Raw genomic sequence first — 16,335 nt, forward strand, 5'->3', positions numbered from 1 at the left:
ATAATGTCCATTTTCAGTTGATAAAATTAAGATACATAGGCAGTTAAGTAACTTGCCCAGAGTCACACAACTAAGAAGTTGCTGAAATCAAATTTGGCCCCAGATCTCCCTGAAGTAAGATACATCTATTTATCTAAGCAATTAATCAACAACTGGTATCATCAACATGAATTTCTATGTAAATTGTCAAAGTAATGCTAATAAACAGGGATAAGTTTCTATCGTCAGGTGAGGAGCATGGTTAAATGGTGGTAGGTATAATATGTGCTATTGGGTTATTGTCATGAGTGATCTATAATACATACTCTATTGGTAATCCTCAGGTGTAAACAAATACATGCTTTTCAAAGTATGAGAACCTTTCCATTCAGAATTTCCCCTCATTGCCTATTTTCTTCTGATTACCTTAGGTAACTTCAGAGCTGGCTATGTTGATCTAATGGATGGAACAAATCAATCTGTCGTTTCTGAGTTTGTACTGATGGGACTCACCAATTCTTGGGTGATGCAATTTATTCTCTTTGTATTTGCCTCTGGGTTCTGTTTGGCAAGTATACTGGGGAATGCTCTGATTGTGCTAGCAGTGGCCTCTAACACTCACTTACAATCCCCCATGTACTTCCTACTGGCCCACCTTTCTTTCATTGACATGATAGATTCCTTGATGGTAAACCCCAAAATGATTAGTGACCTTTTCAGGAAGCACAAATTCATTTCCTTTGGAGGCTGCGTTTCTCAGATCTTCTTTATCCATGCTGTTGGGGCTACTGAAATGGTGCTTCTCATAGCTATGGCCTTTGACCGCTACATTGCAATATGTAAGCCTCTCTACTACCTGACTATTATGAACCTAAAAGTGTGCATTTCTATTCTAGTAACTTGTTGGACAATTGGAATCTCTCACTCTTTCTTCCAATTGGCCTTTGTGATAAAGTTGCCCTTCTGTGGCCCTAACAAAATAGACAGCTTTTATTGTGATCTCCCTAGGTTCATCAGACTTGCCTGCACAGATACTTACAAACTGCAGTTCCTGATAACAGCCAACAGTGGGTTCATCTCTCTGGGAGCCTTCTTCATTTTAATCATTTCCTACATTGTCATCCTGGTCACTGTTCGACAGAACTCTTCTGGGGGGTCATCCAAGGCCCTCTCTACACTGTCAGCTCACATCTCTGTGGTGATCTTGTTCTTTGGTCCATGTATCTTTGTCTATGTGTGGCCATTTCCCACATTTCCAGTGGATAAATATCTTGCCCTTTTTGACTCAGTTATCACTCCTTTTCTGAATCCCACTATTTATACATTAAGAAACAAAGAAATGAAAGTGTCAATGAACAGACTGTGGAATCAGCTCACACTTGGGAGACTCCCAAGACTGTCTTAAATTCTTTAGATGAAAAGAATGAAGATTTCAGCCTTAGACTGGCAACAATTAAGTCATAAGATCCTTCCTTGCAGTGTTAGCATTTAAATGTACAGAAAATATCAAGCTTTCTGAGGCCATGAAAGCCATGCACCAGTTTTAGATAGTTTTTAATATCTCTCTTGTGTCTTTCTTTGACAGTGTATGTGGAGCAGATATACTGTTTTGTATTAGGTTATTTTTCTGTAAGGCCAGTATGAAAGGAGCTTTCAAAGATGCTGCCCCACCTATCCCTTTCCCTCTTCTGTGCCAAATAGATGTTTCTGATTGATACTGAATATGGACATGTTGCTTACTCTCCACTGTACATAATTAAATCCTAATGTAAAAACTACAATTTAAACATGAAGATGATACTTTTGACCTAAGATATTAGGCAATATTCCTCATTCAAGTTGATTTCTGCCATATTATGCAGCCTAATTAATTAGAAAGGTTGGGTTTTTTTTTTCTCTCTGTTACCTTATCACTAGCATGACTTCTTTTTATTTAAGCCAAATAATCATAATTTTGGAAACTTTTTTTGAAGAGGTTTGAAGAGATATTAGATATGATACTGTCATAAAGGCTAAATCAAAAGTAAAGATTCATTTAAGGCAGTAGAAGTGTACTAACATGGAATGTGGTAGCTTATTATGTCTAGAAGGCCCCAGTTATATTTAATTTGGTTCCTCAGTCATCATGTCATTTATCCAACCACTTTTCTCATTATGCCAGAGCTATACCCTGAAGAAAATAACTCTCTGAACCCCAAACTCCTTCATTGGGTTTCCTCTTATCTTGGCATGGTTCATCAAATCTAGGAAACCCCAGCCATGTTCCTCAGACCAACAGGATTAAATGACTTGTTTCACTGTCTGAGATGCAGTGTCTGAGATCAGATTTGACCTCATGAAGATGAGTCTAAGCCCATTACTCTATCTACTCTACCATCTAACTACCTAAAATACAAAATAATAATTTTACAATTTAGATACTGTATATCAGTTGAGTTAACAATAGGCAATAGGAAAACTATCAAGGATTGTTTTGGGATCTTGGGATCCCACAGGAAATTCAATTTCAAGAGATTCTCTAAAATGAAAAAAAAAAGACAAGGGTCATTTGTCAAATGAATGAGCATTTTTGTGATGGAGGTCAAGTAAAGAATTTTGGTGCTTAGAAGAAAATGCTAAAGAAAATTAACTATAAATTAAGTTTTTAATATCAATGAAAGTAAATAAGATCTTTCACTTTAAGCAGTTTAAAGCAACCCTGCAGAATAGATATGGTGAAAATTAACATTCATATATGAAGACCAACTTAGGTTGAAAAGATGATTTTAAATGGGGCATTTCATAAAACTCCAAAGTCCCATAAAATGTTTCTGTGCTTTTTTACCTTTTTACTTTCCTTAGATAATTTCTACACTTGTACTACCATCTCTTTCAACTTTATCAGAATCGTACTCATTTTCTAACACTAAACTCAAGACCTATTTGCTTTGTGAAATCCTTCCTGAAAAGAACACTTATTCATGATCCCAAATTATGTGAGGTAGGATTTGAAGCTAAGACTCCACATTCAGAACTCTATTCACTATTCCACACTATGTCTGTTTTTTTTCTACATGATCTCTAAGGAACTTTATATCTCTAATTGTTAGCATAGTTTGGAAGGCAGTAGAGCCAATTTACTGAGGTAGAAAGATAGATAGTTGTTCTAGTCAATACATTTATGAAATACACCAACCTGTTTACTATCTGTACAGTCTATAAGTGGAATAGAATGCTTCTAGAAAGCCTTAATCGCAAATACTTTCATCTATAGTTAAAACAGTTCTCTTTGGTGGGCAGAGGGTGTTGATACTAGCATATCAGTAGTATGATGGGTTGGCATGCAATAGCAAGGGCATTTTCAAAGTGGACACAGGCTTGCCAAAATTCTGCAAGTACAGCCACAGCAGTAGAGGAGGCAATTCTTCTAAAAACCCATAGACCTATTTCACTTTGAAGGTTGAAGGGTTGAAGAAATGAAGAGAAGATGGGGAGTAGTGTATCAAAGTGAAAGAACTCTTGGGAGTCATAGTGGCCAGGGTAACAATGGTGCATAAGCCTACAGAAAACCTTAAAATAAAACTTCTTAAACTATGGATCACATAATTGAATATAGGGGTCACAAAGTTATGATTTATTATCTGTAAATGTTTGATTTGTATATTTATTTTATATATACAAAGTCACTTAAAATTTCTTGGGTTGTGAGTGGGAAAAGTTTAAGAAGCTTTGCCTTAAAGCATAAAGCACTGTGAGAATTGGATGCAAGTTTGGTTTCCACAGTTATGAAATGGAAGCTAGAATGCTAAGATGGAACGAGGAAATAAAAATTAAAAAGGGAAAATATAATCAGGGATGGGGAACTCAGATTTGCAAATGATTGTAATTAAAAGTAGAGAATTACTTATTCATGGGAAGAGGGGAGGTAATAATCTGTTCAGAGAAGGAGACAGATTTATGTGGATGAATTAGACTCTTCAGATAGGATAGCACTCAGCCAATGGGAGGACTGTCCAAATAAGGTGAAAACCAAGGGAAGAATAATGATGTAATCAGGGGTGGAAATCCACGTGAGGGGATTACTTACTCCTGATACATTGTGACCTCTGGTACTCAGCCTCACCCTTCATGGGAGGGACTTGCATCTTGTTATAAAATAGGACAAATATTGATTCCAAGAATTTATATTGCATAGGAAACTCACCTCTGCAGTTGTATAATTAAAAACTTTTAACTTCACCCCTCCAAGTCAAATGTAATAATTTCTCCCAACACTATAGTGTGGAGGTGACTTCCTACATTATAATATTGGTTTTCTTTGTATTAAACCTCTATGATGGGATTATTAAGCTGGAGACATTGTAAAGCAATAACTTCTGATAAATAAGTATTCAGGGCTAGGAAGAGGCAGTTAATGGAAATGTGAAGTACTTTGAGTGAGAAATCCATCTATGAGACACCCGATTCTAGATAATTATTGAATCTAAAAAAGATAATAAAATAGATCAATGGCTTTTTGATTGGCAAGTGAGAATGATTTCAGAATGGTAACAGTTTATAAGATGGCTGGGCTAGTCAAAAAGCTTGTGAATTTAAAATTCTGATAATGGAGACTATAATCCTGTAAAAATTGGCAATGCCAGATTTTTTGTAATATCCCTGACCATCTTGGTCTGTCACTACTGAGCATGCTTGATGCTGGAATGATATAGGATATCCAACGTAGAAAGAGAATGGAATCTTTCTGTATACCCACAAATAGGAAATGAATGATGATCCGTCAAATGAAATGAAGAAGGAATAGCCAGAAAACAATTAAGAAAGATGGAATTGAGAAGAGTGGGTATTCTAACACATACAGAGCATATTCTTACAGGGGTCCTCAAACTACGGCCCGTGGGCCAGATGCAGCAGCTGAGGATGTTTATCTCCCTCACCTAGGACTATGAAGTTTCTTTATTTAAAAGTCCACAAAACCAAGTTTTTGTTTTTACTATAGTCCAGCCCTCCAATAGTCTGAGGGACAGTGAACTGGTTCCCTATTTTAAAAGTTTGAGGACTCCTATCTAGAATATACAGAGACAATGAGTAAAATTATGAGTTCTTTGAATGGCTATTATTCTAAAGTGATTTGAACAGAGAAAGAAAGAAACAATATGACATAAGACTGAAAAGAGTTTGTCTTTCATATAAGAAACCATAGGAAAACATCTCAGAATTTTGAGCCGGGCAGGGACACAGATACATATCTTAGAAAATTTACTTTAGCAGCTCTGTGAAGAGCAGGAAAGCCTTGACATTAGATATACAGGGACCAGAGAAAAACCTAAGTATTTTCTATGTTGTGTGCAATATCATCTTGTGCAGTGATTTGGACACCAGCTATATGGGGGTTGGTTACAGGAGGAGGCCTGCCAAAAGCAGGTGAGAAAGCCCTCACAGTATGTAGGAGATAGTTTTGACATTCATCTTCCTTTGGTCTGAGAGTAATCAAATAATAATTGAAATTTTATATTAGGTAGTTAAGGTTTAAAAATAGTTTTACATATTAATATCATTTGATTCTTAAAACAATCCTGTGAAATAGAAACTACTAGCATTATCCCATTTCATAGACAGGGAAACTGAAACTCAAAAGAGAGAAGTAGCTTGTGCAGGTTCACAGAGCTTGAAACATTACATATATCATACAGCGCTGATTAGCATTGTTAAAATGTTCTTTTTTTTCTTTCTATGTTTCTTTTCATAAGATAGTAGATAATAATATTTAATAATGATAACAATAAAAGTTGCTACATATTTTTAAAGTTTACAAATAATTTTACATATTTTATTATATCTTCATAACATTTGTGGAAGGTGGGTGCTATTACAATTTTTTTTTACAATTTACAGATCAGACAACTGAAGCTGAGATTGGTTAGTAAATTGCCCAGGATTATATAGCTAGAAAGTATCTGAGGCAGTATTGTAACTCAAGTCTTCCTGAATTTCAGTTTAATATTCCACTCTGCTACTAGGGAAAGAGGAAGACAGGAGATAGCAAAAGAAAAGATATCAATAAAAATAGAAACAAATAAAGAAAAAATAGTAAGTAATGTAGGCTTTTGATTATTCAAAACACCCACAAAAGAGAAGGAAATTCATAGCAGCCCAATTTGAATAGACCCTTGAAGATTGGGGATGAAGTAGCAGGATTAATCAATCACTTTGTACTTAGAATATGAGAGCAATCAAATCAACTAGCACTTATTAAGCACCTAATATTTGAAATACTGGGGATACAAATACAAAAACAAAGCAAGGAGCTTACATTCCATCAAGGAAACAACCTGTATCTGTAAAAAGTCTGTAGCATTTGTGTTGTAAGTACAAAAGACTTGAACTGATACTATCCTAGAGTTCACCACCACACAATATATTTGGAGATTCCTGGGAAAAATAACTTCAAGCCTAAAGGAGCTAGCCACTCCTGTGGCCAACAACATGAGAGAAAGGTAAATGGGTACTCTGTCCCTGAGTGCTAGCTCCCCTGTCCCTTCCTCCATGACCTAATTGGTATAAGAAGCTCCATAATAAAGGTTACTTCCTTCTGCTCCACTGATAAAAACTGATGAGACAAGTGATGAGATCATAAGAGATATATTTCTTTTCAATTGTCCATTAACAAGGAATTAGCTCAAAGTTTTCTCTCAAAGTGGGATTTTTCCTCCCCTACCTCTTTGGAAATGGGCTGAATTTAAAAGAAGTTAATTATTCTGTGGATGCATGTGGGTAATCAGCTTCTCTACAAATGAACTGTCCTCTCCATTGTTCATTATTCTTTCATTGATTCCATTTTTTTCCATTTTATATAAGATAAATTCTGGTGGATTCAACTCCTTGTTTATGTGTTTTAACATTAGCACATTTGATATATTGAAAAAGGTTTGGAATTAAGACAATTCATAATTTTTCCATCCATTTCTTCTTAATACTGAATTTCATTTCTCCTTTCCCTCTACCACCATATTTTTAAGGCACTTAAAAAGGGCTTGACTCTTTCAGTGTTTTTGTAATCACCTTAAATTAAATTGCCTAGGAAGCTTCAAAGTTTTTTTTTTAATCCCTGCACATTACTCCTTCCCAATCTTTGTTTAGAGCCTGAAATGAAAGATATCATCATAGAATTCTCCATCACTTCAGTAATTCTACACTCATTCTTTTTTTAATTTTTTTTATTCCCATCCCTGTTATAATGAACTCCTTCAATAGAATAAAACAAAAATAAAGTTTTATATTATTTCTTCCAACTTGCACTCTCTAGTGTCTTACGGTGATCTATTGTTTTTTACTTCTGCTTTCTAAACACTATTTACATTAAATCTTTCGTTTGAATTTGGAGTTATTACTTCACATCCCACATTAATTGATTTCTATTTACCTTCTCTGATTTTTCAACATACAGTTTAACCAACAAGACTTGTATGAATTAAATTCCTTACAATTCTTTTTAAAAATCTCCCTTGGCCTCCAAAGCAGAATTTTTTTTTCACTGTTTTTGCTAAGAAGAAAAATACTTTGGTCTTTTCTCTTAAGTAATTATCTCCCCCCAAAAAAAGACTTCTATTCAGAGATGAACAGATTATTCAAGGCATAAGAAAAAGAAGAAAAAGTGTCACAAGAAATGGAAAAGATTCAAGTATCCTCACTAAGGATTCAAAAATCCTCATCAAACAGAAAGATTGAGTAAGGGAAAAAGTAGATATTAAAGTACAAATGAGTGGGAAGCCTTAATGGCAAGCAGCTTCAATGTCATGGAGTCATGAGAAAAAGAACACAAACACTTGCCCAGTCCAGATTTCAAAGAAATAATGAAAAGACAGGGTAGTATCCAAAGACATACTATTTTGGAGGGATATTGATCCAAAGGGACAGATAATCTTAGGAATAAAATTGTGAAAACAATCAACAAACAACAACACTGGATTTGGAATAAGAAGACCTAAATCCAATCCTGGCTTTGCTATTCAAGCCTTGTGTGATGTTGGGCAGGTATTTTAATCTCTCTAGGCTATATTTTCCTCATCTGTAGAATGAAAGCATGAGACTAACTAGAAGATCCCTTCTAGATTTAAATCTAAAATTGTATAATCTTATGAAATAGTTCTGATAAAATATAATGAGCAATATTGTTCAATTTTTCAGGTCAGAAAAATCATCTTCATGTGTAGCTTATTACACTAAGGCTTAATTATGAATTGTACACAACAAACAAATATCCAATGTCAATCAGAAGTCTCTATTTGGCACTATAGATAGGAAGTCAAAGAGTGGGTAGGACAGCAGCTTTCTTAGCCATTTACATATGGGCTTTACAGAATGGGATTTCATTTATTCCTCAGATACTGGCAAAGTACATAGTTCAGTGCCAATGCTAATCACACCACAAAGGAATTAGGAAATGTCTTATATTTTCTTGATGCACATATTCCATAGACTAAAAAAAAATTGGTGTGTTATATACATTAAAATTAAATACTGCAGTCAGATTCCATATCTCACTGTACTCAGCCTAAAAACAGAAAAACCCCTAAAACCTTTTTAATACAAAGAAGGCTTTTAAGACATTCCTTGAGAACTCATCAGTGTCATAAGCCTTGATTTCATAAGATTCCATAGTTTCCCCATGGCTGTCTTCATCTCTTTGTTCCTTAATGTATAGATAGTGGGATTCAGAAAAGGAGTGATAATTGCATCAAAAAGGGCAAGATATTTGTCCACTGGAAATGTAGGAAATGGCCACACATAGACAAAGATGCATGGACCAAAGAACAAGATCACCACAGAGATGTGAGCTGACAGTGTAGAGAGGGCCTTGGATGACCTCCCAGAAGAATTCTGTCGAACAGTGACCAGGATGACAATGTAGGAAATGATTAAAATGAAGAAGGCTCCCAGAGAGATGAACCCACTATTGGCGGTAATTAGGAACTGCAGTTTGTAAGTATCTGTGCAGGCAAGTCTGATGAACCTAGGAAGATCACAGTAGAAGCTGTCTATTTTGTTAGGGCCACAGAAGGGCAACTTTATCACAAAGGCCAATTGGAAGAAAGAGTGAGAGATTCCAATTGTCCAACAAGTTACTAGAATAGAAATGCACACTTTTAGGTTCATAATAGTCAGGTAGTGGAGAGGCTTACATATTGCAATGTAGCGGTCAAAGGCCATAGCTATGAGAAGCACCATTTCCGTAGCCCCAACAGCATGGATAAAGAAGATCTGAGAAATGCAACCTTCAAATGAAATGAGTTTCTGCTTCCTGAAAAGATCGTTAATCATCCTGGGAGTTCCAATACATGAATCAATTATGTCAATAAAGGAGAGGTGAGCCAGTAGGAAGTACATAGGGGATTGTAATTGACAGTCAGAGGCCACTGTGAGCACAATCAGAGCGTTCCCCAATATACTTGCAAAACAGAATACAGAGGAAAATATAAAGAGAATAAGTTGCATCACCCAAGAATTGGTGAGTCCCATCAGTACAAACTCAGAAACCATAGTTTGATTTGCTGGATCCATTATCTAAATCACGATGACTAGTTCTGAAGTAACCTAAAAGGGAAAAGAGTGGAAAAAAAAAGAATCAGAAAAAAAAGGAATTATTGGGAGAGTTTAAGAAATGTTCATGGGCTTTTATAATTACTGCCTTACAACAAGACTGACTGCCAATAACCGAACTTTCATTAGGGATTACCATTGATACTCAACTTTCTTCTCAATATTAAGTATTGCTATACCTAATATCTCCTGCCAGGAGTTCTCACCAAGCACACTGATATAGAAAATAGAAATTTATCCTTATATTTATGTATGCCATTCTCACAATTATTTTAGAATGGCTAATTCATGATTTAGATATATATTACCCAAATTTAATTTCATATGTTTATAGAATTCATGAGATTTCAGAGTTGCAAAAAATTGGAAATTAAATCTAGTTCAATGCTTTTATCTTAAATCAATGAAAACAGTTTCAGAGAGGTTATCAGCCAACATATGATTTAATCTATATGACTCATGATATGTGCAGGTTCTTAAACAGACATTAGAAAGGATTTCCACCATTTACTTTTTAAATGTGTATCTTTGTACAGTGTATATTAGGATAGTTGTAGTGAAGGGGGAAATATGGTAGATTTGGTATCAGAAAACTTATGTTCAATTTCTATTTCAATCATAGCTCTGAGGTGTTAGGTAAGTAAATTAAATTCTCTTTTCCTCCATTTTTAATAAACAAAATCAAGAAAATATTCTCTATTCCATCCATTAGCAGATGATTTTTAATAAATGTTTTATAAATTACATAAAATTCTATTCTAAATTTTATTATTGTTACTATAAGTACTCACATTTTTATAGTGCTTTAAGGTTTTTGAAATGCCTTCCTCATAATGACCCTGTGAAAAAAGAAGTACAAGTATTATGTATCCCATTTTACACATAAGAAAAACTAAGGAGACTTGCCCATGATGACATATATATTCCAAGTAGATTTCCATTTTAGGTCCCTTGAATTCAAGTCAAGTCTTGTCCTATCTACCCATTTTAATATTATCAATTTTGTGTCTAATATCCTATACTATATGATGGAAACTATTTTTTAATATACTTGACAAATAGAGGCACTGAATATGACCTTATTTGTTTGTTACAACAATGCTAAGTCCTACAAATAAGGAAGAATGTTTAATCATTTATTCTATTTGCCACCTATTAGGATAACATCAAATTCAGTCCAAATTCCTCAACTCATATAATTTTTTCTTTCCATTTGACTACCCTTCTCTAATCTGCTGTTGCTAAAACAGTCTTGTTTTTCCATCTAGAGAATCCAATTTTATAGGCACTTGTTTGGTATAAACTATTTTGGGGGTTAATTTCTGAGCTAAACAGATAAACGCAAGAATTTACTATGTCTTACTTCTTCCTAAACCTTTCCAAGACTTGGATGGACCAGGAATGGCTATTGATCATGGAGTCAAGTACAATCATTAGGGGGAAAAATGGGCTAGACAAAGTGAAACATGAGAGTTCAACAAAAGCAAAAGCTAAAAATCTGATTTAGGAATTCAAAAAGAATGAAAACTACAGGATAGAAGCTATGGAACTGAAGCATTTGCCTACAGAGATTTAGAGAAACAATAAGCATTGAGTGGAAGACTGAGTACCAAGATAAGAAAGAAAAAAAAAATAAAAATTAAGAGGAAAAGGTAGAAAGAGAAAAGGAGAAAAAGAAATAACATCAGAGAGAGGTGGGGGAGAAAAATTGATATAGTGGGGAAAGAAGTATTATATTATGGGGAACAATTACAGAATTTAGATGTGGAAATGATTTTTTGAGGTCAGTTAATACAACTCCCTAATGTTAGTCACACAATTAAAACAGGATGAAAATTTAAACTCTATAGTAGCAGATATTTGAATACAGGTCCCAGGTCTTCAAATCTAAGATCCTATTCATTTATATTCCAAAACTCAGGAAGATAAAAATTAAGCTTAATATTGCCTCACCATGTATCTTGTGACCACAACCAGATTATAAATTCTTTAAAGTTTGGATAATGTTTTAGTCTAGCAAACAACTTTTTATACTAAATAATAAACATTTTTACTTAATGAACTGAATAGATGAATGGAAATAGAGACAAGTAAGGAGAAAGGGGAAAAATCAATAGAATAGTAAATACAATACAGGTTATAAGAAAGAACAAAGAGCCATGTACATGAGGAAAAGCTTGTAAATATGTTAATGGCAACTATTTTACCTGGTTTATAAAGAGTAAGTCAGCAATATTTTCAGTGGTTTAATGATATCAGCGATATTAAAATCTCTCTCACAGAAGAATATTTTTTGAAAGAAAGAATTCTATGTAACTTTTCCTATGTAAAAGTGGGTTATTAGCCAAACCATGTTAGTGATCAAATGATATTGCTGAGATCTGGGAATAACCAGTGTGGAGTTTACTTGACCTGGGAATCATGCCATAAAATAATGGTGGTTTTTCCCCAGGGTAAAAATGTTAGGAGAGTTCCAAAGTAATGAAAGGGAAGGAGAGAAACTGAAAAGAAGTGACTCGGAAGAGTTGGGTGATTTAGTGAAATGAGAAGAAATTCATTTAGTAATAAATAAGCCTCAATAAGTGGGAGTTGACTAATTGAGATAAGCATTGGTGTGAAAAATCATAAATCACACAATATAAGATTTGAAAGAAATTAAAGAGGACATTCAATCCAACTCACCATACATGACCAAATATCCCTTTTAAAATATTTCCAACAAGTAGTATTCTCAAAGACCTCAAATATTTTAACTTGCTTCCTTGTAGTATCATTTCCTTTTAGCACAAAGAGCCATATAAAAGATTACAACAATAAGAAAGGCAGATAATTTGTAGTTCTGAATGGCATTGACCAAGTGATGCTGTAGAGATTAGAAATTGTCAACCTTAACTCATATAATAAATAAATTAAGTTCTAGAATGGTTAGTTTTTCCAGGAGAACCAAGGAAAGCAGACATTAATAAAGAGAAGAGAATCTTTTTTGGAAGTCTTTCATAATTTTCTTCACCCATGTAGTGATTTTTATTCCGTGATATAAATAAGGAATAATCCCTAGAGAACATTTTAAAATGCAATTTCAGAAAAGTAATTTTCAGAATTCAAGTATATGCTTTATACCATTTAATTTGGAAAATGGAGAGGGTGAGAATTACATGGATGGTTCAGCTTTTTTTAAAAAGACCCAAAATGTGGAGTTCACACAAATCCCAATTTAATCTAAAAAAATTCACCCTAAATAAATTAGAAGCAAAATAATTCTTTGATATTGAAAGGTGAGTAAAATGATTTGGGTCAAGTCAAGTGAATGAGCGCCAATGTATGTAGGCCCCAAGTTAGAAATGGGTAGAATTCTAATGTTAGCTTCCAAGATGGTTCAAATGAAAAAAACAAAGCACATTAAACCACTTTAATACCTTATGGCATTGCAAAAATTTCAAATATTACTCCTGTTGGGATTTGGTAGCATCTGCAATTTCACTGGCATAAAGAATTCCCAATGAGAAAACTTCCATCATTGCATCTTGATCTTGAGTTATAAGCTTAGAAAAGTCCAAGCTTCACTGAGAGATTAAATGACTTTCTTTAGGTTCAGAGTATGTGTCAGAATATTTCAGAGGCAGGGTTTGAAGGCTGATTTTTATGATTTTGAGGCCACAATTCTACACTAGATCATGATGGTACCAGAGATATTTGTACCACATAATTCCGGAGGAGACAGTGAGACTGATGACTTTGCAGAGCCCTGCCTCACTTAATCCAGTTCCTTACAAGTCATGCCATCATCTTCCTGAATGCCTGACATCATAGTCCTCTTTGAAAACAAAGGACAAACAACAATCTGTAAATATTAAGAGCTGCCCCACTGAGGACCACCTTACCAGTTTCAGTTGAACAAACCAGTTCCTTTCTTCCTTTTTACATCCCTTCCTCCCTCCTCCTTTCCTTTTTCCTTCTTTCCTCATTTTTTTCTTTCTTTTTATTTTTCATTTCTTCTTTTCTTTCCTTCTCTCCTCTCCCTGTCTACATAAGGAATCACATCCCTTGAGAGAATGAACCTTACTGTCATCAGAATTGACTCAAAGAGGAAAAAACATATATAACATACATACTCACTAGAAATCTATCTTACATTTCAGGAAAGTAGGAGGAAAACAGAATATGGAGATAGGATGGAGGAAGGGAAGGGCTAAAAATGGAGTAGTCATAGTGGTAAGATTAGGCACCAGAGCTAAATTTTGAGGAGTATAAGAGACAAGAAATATAGCTGAAGTCTTGGTGTTCTCTGAACCTTAATTCTTAGGTTTTTCCTTAGTACTTTGGCTTTATGTTATATTTACATCTTATTAAACAATGGATATTTATTATCTATATACTTCTGGTGTCCCCCTTCCCCAGTAGAATGTAAGCTCCTTGAAGACGGGGGCTATTTGTTAAGTTTGGGGAATTGGTGTTTTTTGTTTGTTTTTTGGTTTGTTTGCTGTAGCTCCAATACCAAGCACAGTATTTTAAATACTGTATGTTTAATAAATGCTTTTTGCATTGAATCAAATTTCATCTATCAACAAACATTTATGAAGTGTTTATTATATGCTAGAAACTGTGCTAGACAATGAAAATGCAAATACAAAAGTGAGATGACCTACTAAGGAGACTGGATTGTATTAAATCAAATCAAGTTGAAATAAATTGAATTTCTATCAGAAAAAGAGAATAAATTCATTGACAAATCATTAAAAATCACAAAAGGTATAATTCTGAAGAAATCTTCACTATAACTGAAGTAAGAAGATATAGCATTGCATGTGAGGGAAACATAAATCATAACAGATAAAAATTTCGCTGAAAAAATAATACTACAGAATCTGTGTATATGAGTAAATGTTTACACATAATAAGAATGTAATAATAGAAATATGCAGTAATGGCTTCCAGTTGTATAATCCTTTACATTTAAAGTACTTTCACATCCATTATTCTATTTTACTCTCACAATAGTCCTGTGAGGTAAATAGTGTGGGTATTATTATCTCCATTTTCCCAAGGAGGACACTAAAATTCAATATCAAACAACTAATAAAGTGTGTAGTCAGAATTAAAATTTTATTGCAAGATTCTTTACAGAATATGATTTAATCTGCAAAACAATAAAAGTGCAGCAAAATATTTTATTTTATTTTTGCTGTTTAGGGTTAAGTGACTTGCCCAGAGTTGCACCTTCAGGAAGTGTTAAGTATTTAAGGTCAGATTTGAAATCAGGTCCTTCTGACTTCAGGGCTGGTGCTCTATCCACTGCATCATTTAGCTGCCCCAGCAAAATATCTTAATATGAAGAAACTATAATACTAGAATGATAATAATACTTTATTTTTTTAAAGTAAATTATAGTATTCTTTATTTATAAAGAGAGTGAAGGGAGGTTTTTTTTTTTTTTTTGGTTTATTTGGTTGGTTGTTTTTGTTCTTTTTTATGGCTATTTCTAGGATAAGTAGTTCTAGAATGTGCAATAAATCATACTTGGTGCTTAGCAGTTAACCCCAACTTTTCTGATTCTCATTCTGTGACATTTGTATCTGTCAATCACCCCAATTTTTTTTAATAAAATTCTATCCTGGACTTCTTTGCTCATGATTGTCTAACTTTCCTTTTCTCTTTTTGATCATTACAGCATTGTCTCCAAGAATTTTTGCCCTCTTTTTGCCGTTTAAGTATAGGAATTTCTCAAATCCCATCTCCAAAACTCTTATTTATCTGCATTCTCTCTTGATGATTTCATTACATCCATGTTCCAACTATCTTAATTATGGGGACTTCCGGTTAAGATGGCGGAGAGGAGGCTCACAGTTGCATAAGCTCCGCGCTTTCTCTCACTATCCACTTCATTACAAGCCTCTGAATCAATGCTTGACTGAAAAAAACCCACAAATAGTTACCAAGAGAAGCCATCCTTGAGATCCGCCAAGAAAGGTCTGTCTTTACTGGAGGGCTGGGGCGGTTTTAGATCGGGCGCAGGCTGAGGGCAGCGGCAGTGAGAGCACGGGAGCAGACTGGAGAGGGGGTGGGGAGTGATCGTAGCCGTTTCTGCGGGGAGAGCTTCGCTACAGGTTTGGAACCTGCAGCAAGTCAACAGCCCAGCAGAGAAGCTAAAAACACCGGGGCTGAAGAACACAACCGCAAACAGCTGGAGTCTCTCAGGACCTGGCCGCCGCCCCCTTCCCCCCCCTCAGTGACTCAGCACGCTTTGGGATCTCAGAGCGCAGGCCCAGCACAGTCCTGCTAGTGCCTCACTGCTGCCCCCTGCAGTCTGTAGAGGAAGCTCGATAACACACCCAGCCCCCCCCCAAAGAAAGACTCCAGTTTTTTCTGTTTTTCTTTGCTAGTTTGTCTCTGATTAATAGACAGAATGAGCAAGAAGCTGAAGAGGACTTTAACCCTTGACAGCTTCTATACAGATAGAGAGCAGACTCTAAATCCTGAGGAGACTAAAAATAGGCAGTCCCCAGGTGATTCCCCAAAGGAGGAGAGCGTCTGTTCCTCAGCACAGATGAACCTCATAGAAGTGATTAAAAAGGCTCTCACAAGGGAGCTAGAAGAAAAGTGGGAAAAGAGCCTGGAGAAGTCAGTTAAAGAGAGAGTGGATAAAGAAGTAAAATCCTTGAAAAATAGGATTAGTGAACTGGAAACAGAAAACAGCTCTCTAAAAAACAAAATTGGCGAAATGGAAAAAAATTCCACAGAACAAAAGAACTCAATCGGACAATTAGAGAAAGATTTTAA

The 16,335-nt window shown here is 35.0% G+C and overlaps 2 protein-coding genes across 2 annotated transcripts; one reads left to right on the top strand and one right to left on the bottom strand.

Moving 5' to 3' along the window:
* The first annotated feature begins 439 nt into the window (after window positions 1-439).
* LOC127549158 (olfactory receptor 4F3/4F16/4F29-like) lies at window positions 440-1,384 on the top strand. The gene has a single exon (XM_051976991.1). It carries the CDS (start codon window positions 440-442, stop codon window positions 1,382-1,384), a length of 945 nt encoding a protein of 314 aa, XP_051832951.1.
* A 7,175-nt stretch (window positions 1,385-8,559) lies between these two features.
* LOC127546622 (olfactory receptor 4F3/4F16/4F29-like) lies at window positions 8,560-9,519 on the bottom strand. Its single transcript, XM_051973647.1, has one exon. The coding sequence runs from the start codon at window positions 9,517-9,519 to the stop codon at window positions 8,560-8,562; it is 960 nt and encodes a 319-aa protein (XP_051829607.1).
* Between the last annotated feature and the right edge of the window lie 6,816 nt (window positions 9,520-16,335).

The sequence above is a fragment of the Antechinus flavipes genome, chromosome 2 (genome assembly GCF_016432865.1).
Source record: "Antechinus flavipes isolate AdamAnt ecotype Samford, QLD, Australia chromosome 2, AdamAnt_v2, whole genome shotgun sequence".
NCBI classification, from domain to species: Eukaryota; Metazoa; Chordata; class Mammalia; order Dasyuromorphia; family Dasyuridae; genus Antechinus; species Antechinus flavipes.